The sequence below is a fragment of the Apteryx rowi genome, unplaced genomic scaffold (assembly GCF_003343035.1).
Source record: "Apteryx rowi isolate R43461 unplaced genomic scaffold, aptRow1 scaffold_999, whole genome shotgun sequence".
Lineage (NCBI taxonomy): Eukaryota > Metazoa > Chordata > Aves > Apterygiformes > Apterygidae > Apteryx > Apteryx rowi.
In genome coordinates this window covers 100,866-105,007 of record NW_020451314.1, presented here as the reverse complement: position 1 = coordinate 105,007, position 4,142 = coordinate 100,866, and the positions used below count along the sequence as shown (strand labels likewise).

The 4,142-nt window shown below is 66.5% G+C and overlaps 3 protein-coding genes across 4 annotated transcripts in view; all 3 read left to right on the top strand.

Annotated features, from left to right (window-relative positions):
- The window catches only part of LOC112960845 (tubulin alpha-1A chain), a 3,967-nt gene extending 2,864 nt beyond the window's left edge, over nucleotides 1-1,103 (top strand). The window contains exon 4 of the mRNA XM_026055451.1: nucleotides 1-1,103. Coding sequence (XP_025911236.1) covers nucleotides 1-924 — 924 coding nt within the window. The 3' untranslated portion in view covers nucleotides 925-1,103.
- A 990-nt stretch (nucleotides 1,104-2,093) lies between these two features.
- Nucleotides 2,094-2,823, top strand: LOC112960851 (tubulin alpha chain). Its single transcript, XM_026055460.1, has one exon. The coding sequence runs from the start codon at nucleotides 2,094-2,096 to the stop codon at nucleotides 2,598-2,600; it is 507 nt and encodes a 168-aa protein (XP_025911245.1). The 3' UTR covers nucleotides 2,601-2,823.
- Nucleotides 2,824-2,931: 108 nt separating this feature from the next.
- Nucleotides 2,932-4,142, top strand: part of LMBR1L (limb development membrane protein 1 like) — a 7,850-nt gene continuing 6,639 nt past the window's right edge. The window contains exon 1 of one of the 2 annotated variants that reach the window (XM_026055459.1): nucleotides 2,932-2,965. Coding sequence is in view for 1 of the 2 variants with exons in the window: in XM_026055457.1 (XP_025911242.1) it covers nucleotides 3,986-4,057 (72 nt within the window). In the remaining variant the exon portion in view is untranslated. Of the gene's footprint in view, nucleotides 2,966-3,952; nucleotides 4,058-4,142 lie in introns of those variants that run through there. The other variant, XM_026055457.1, reaches the window with a different exon arrangement.

Sequence of the window (4,142 nt, the reverse complement as noted above, 5' to 3'; positions counted from 1 at the left end):
ACCGGCTCTGGCTTCACCTCCCTGCTCATGGAGCGCCTCTCTGTCGACTATGGCAAGAAGTCCAAGCTGGAGTTCTCCATCTACCCGGCACCGCAGGTGTCCACAGCCGTGGTGGAGCCCTACAACTCCATCCTCACCACTCACACCACCCTGGAGCACTCCGACTGTGCCTTCATGGTGGACAACGAGGCCATCTATGACATCTGCCGCAGGAACCTGGACATCGAGCGCCCCACCTACACCAACCTCAACAGGTTGATAGGCCAGATCGTGTCCTCCATCACGGCGTCCCTGCGCTTTGATGGGGCCCTGAATGTCGATCTGACCGAGTTCCAGACCAACCTGGTGCCCTACCCCCGTATCCACTTCCCCCTGGCCACCTATGCCCCCGTCATCTCTGCTGAGAAAGCTTACCAYGAGCAGCTCTCTGTAGCAGAGATCACCAACGCCTGCTTTGAGCCGGCCAACCAGATGGTGAAGTGTGACCCTCGCCACGGCAAGTACATGGCCTGCTGCCTGCTGTACCGTGGCGACGTGGTGCCCAAAGATGTCAATGCTGCCATTGCCACCATCAAGACCAAGCGCACTATCCAGTTTGTGGACTGGTGCCCCACGGGTTTCAAGGTGGGCATCAACTACCAGCCGCCCACGGTGGTTCCCGGCGGGGACCTGGCCAAGGTGCAGCGCGCCGTGTGCATGCTGAGCAACACGACGGCCATCGCCGAGGCCTGGGCCCGCCTGGACCACAAGTTTGACCTGATGTACGCCAAGCGTGCCTTCGTGCACTGGTACGTGGGGGAGGGCATGGAGGAGGGGGAGTTCTCGGAGGCGCGGGAGGACATGGCTGCCCTGGAGAAGGATTACGAGGAGGTGGGGGTGGACTCGGTGGAAGGCGAGGGCGAGGAGGAAGGGGAGGAATACTAAATGTCACAACGGTGCTGCTCTTACAGGGAACGTAACCTAGGTTCAATAGCCCGAGCGGCGGGGCAGTAGCCCTGTGCGCTGCCGCGTGTTTGCTGTGCAACTGGTCTGTGCTTACGAGGAGAAGTGTTAGGGACCCACCCCGTCCACTGCCGTGGGTCTCAATAAAAGCATTCCCTGTCCTAGAGAACCTGTGTCTGGTGTGGTTACTCCGTGCTGCGCTGCCTCGAACCGCTAGCCCCACGGCCTTCCAGATCCTTGGAAATCCCCCCGGGCTCTGGTGCTGGAGGGGTGGGGTGACAAGGACACAAGGGTTGGCTCAGCCCTGGGGTGTCCCTGGCCATCCCCAGGGACAGGCAGAGCTGGTGGCCGAGCATCCTGGGGAGCCAGCCTGAGGTCCAGCCCCTGCTCCTGTGTCCCGTGGTGGTGCAAGGGCCAAGGGGAGGGCAGCTCCTGGGTTTTCCTGGGAACAGGAGCCAAGCAAGTGCTGCTCCCACAGCAGAAGCACCTTGTGGCTTCACTGCTCCTGGGTGTTTGGGGAGCTCTTAAATCCCTTGGGGTAAATCCCAGCCCCCTGGGTCCTTGCTGCCCCTGTGCTCCGGGAGAGCATGTGTTGTGTCACCCTGGGGTGTCACTGCTGCTTGCAGCTGGGGGATGTGTGTCCCCTCCCCAGCTGTCTGCCCGTGGTGCCAGGTCTGGGGGTGAGCGCAGCCCCCTTATCCCACAGCACCTCCCCGAACGCTTCCATGAAACCCCTCCAGCCGCAGCCTCCGCGAAGGGAGCTGCTCCGGGTATAGTGGGGCCACGTGAGCCCAGCCGGAGCTGGCGGCAGGAACCACCCAGCTGTGCCCGGAGCCGTGGCCGTGCCTGCATCCCTCCCGCCGGGGATAAATAATGAAAGGGAAGCTGAACGGGGCGCGAAACCCGAGCGGGAGCCAGGGCGAGGCGCAGGGCATGCCGCAGTGTGGGGCTGCGCCCTCCCCGCGCCGCCGCCTGCTCGCCCAGGGCGGGTTTTGCCAGAAATGCCATTTTGCAGCAGCCGGCTGGCGCTGCCGCCAGCGAGGTGAGAAAATGGAGCCGGGGAAGGCCCCGGCGCCGCAGGGAGCCCGCGCGGAGCAGTGCCGGCCGCCGGCGCGGCTGGGATCTGGGGCCGGCCGGGGCGCCGCAGTAAGATGGCCGTGCGCGGCGCNGAGATCACCAACGCCTGCTTTGAGCCGGCCAACCAGATGGTGAAGTGTGACCCTCGCCACGGCAAGTACATGGCCTGCTGCCTGCTGTACCGTGGCGACGTGGTGCCCAAAGATGTCAATGCYGCCATTGCCACCATCAAGACCAAGCGCASYATCCAGTTTGTGGACTGGTGCCCCACRGGTTTCAAGGTGGGCATCAACTACCAGCCGCCCACGGTGGTTCCCGGCGGGGACCTGGCYAAGGTGCAGCGCGCTGTGTGCATGCTGAGCAACACGACRGCCATCGCCGAGGCCTGGGCCCGCCTGGACCACAAGTTTGACCTGATGTACGCCAAGCGTGCCTTCGTGCACTGGTACGTGGGGGAGGGCATGGAGGAGGGGGAGTTCTCGGAGGCGCGGGAGGACATGGCTGCCCTGGAGAAGGATTACGAGGAGGTGGGGGTGGACTCGGTGGAAGGCGAGGGCGAGGAGGAAGGGGAGGAATACTAAATGCCTGGTTCCTCCTGTCTCTGTAGCATGTCCACAAAATGTCAGCTGCAAACACTTTAGCTTTCTTGTGCCCCAGGCAGGGGTCTGRTCCCTCAGGCCCAGGGCTGGGAGGACGCTGGGGCCAGGCTGGGCGCTCTCACTCTTCCACAATGTGATCATGTCGGTTTTCCATGTGTCTGTACCATGTCTGTGAATAAAAGGCTTTAAAAAAAAAAAAAAAAAAGATGCTACTGTCTGATACAAACCCTCTGTGTCTGTCTGCGGTGCGGCGGGGCCCCCCAGCCCCATTCACACGGGAACAGACTGTCCCTATTGTCTCCGCAGGCTGCTGTGCATGGAGACGCTGGCGCTGGCCCCTGTGCAAGGTGCCTGCTGCCAGCCCTTTCCTGGGGACAGCACCCTGGGGGCTACTGGGGGGGGGTTGGTCATCCATCGGGGCCCCCCAGGGTGGCTGCTGCCTCTGGCTGCCAATGATGGTCCTTGGAGCTTAAGGAGCTGCTGAGGGTCCGACTCCTTGGGGCAGTAGGGAGCCTCTGATAGCACTGGGGGCCGTGGTGGCAGTACCCTGCAGCCCGGCGTCCCCTGCGGGGGGGGGGGGTGCTGGCCTGTCCCTGGCAGGGCGCAGGGACCCTTGCTGTGCCCTTGCCCCAGGGTGAGGTGCGGGAGGCAGCGGGTGCAGCAGGGCTGGTGTTAATCCTGGCCTGGGGATTAGTGCTRTTGCGGGGATTAGCCCTGTCCCCGGCGATTAACCCCAGGCTCCTGGGATGGGGGTGAATGGTGCGGCACCGGGGGGTTTAACCCCACCGCTACCGGCTTTCCCGCGGGGCAGGGGCACCGGCAGGCGGCGCCCTCCTCCCGCGGGACTTAACGGGGGTGGAGGGACCCGGCCCGTTTGTCCCCCATCCTTCCCCCCCCCCCTCGACCGGGCCAGCCCCGGGGACCCGGCCCTTCCCCCACGGTGGGAACGCGGCGGTGGGAACGCGGCGGCCGGCTCGGCCAATCGGATCCGCCCGCGCCGCCCTCGGCCAATGAGCGGCGCCTCATTCACCGCCGCGGAGCCAATGGGGGCTCGGCCGAGCAGGACGGGGCCAGCCCGCGGGGCGGCCGCCGCGGCCCGGCGGGTGCGTGGCCCTTTAAGGGCGGGACGCGGAGCCGATACATTGTAGCGAGCACCGGGCGGGGCGGGGCCGGGCCGCGCCGACCTCCCGCAGCGCTCGGCTCGGCTCGGCAGCGCTGCGCTCCTCGCCCGGCCGTTCTCCCGGTTCGGTTCGGCGCCTCGACCCGACCCGACCCGGCTCGGTCCGGCCCGGCCCGGCCCGCAGCTCCTCTGCTCGGCCCGGCCCGGCCCCCTGCGCCGCCGCCCGCCCAGCCATGCTGGCCGCAGCATGGACCCTGCGGAGCACGACGCGCTGGCCGTGCGGGAGCAGCTCTTCCACGAGCGGGTCCGCGAGTGCATCGTGAGTACCGGGGCCGGGGGCGGCTGGGCGCCGGGGGGAGCGGGGCTCTCCCGCCCCGCCGCCGGGGAGCCTCGGGCCGGCCGCG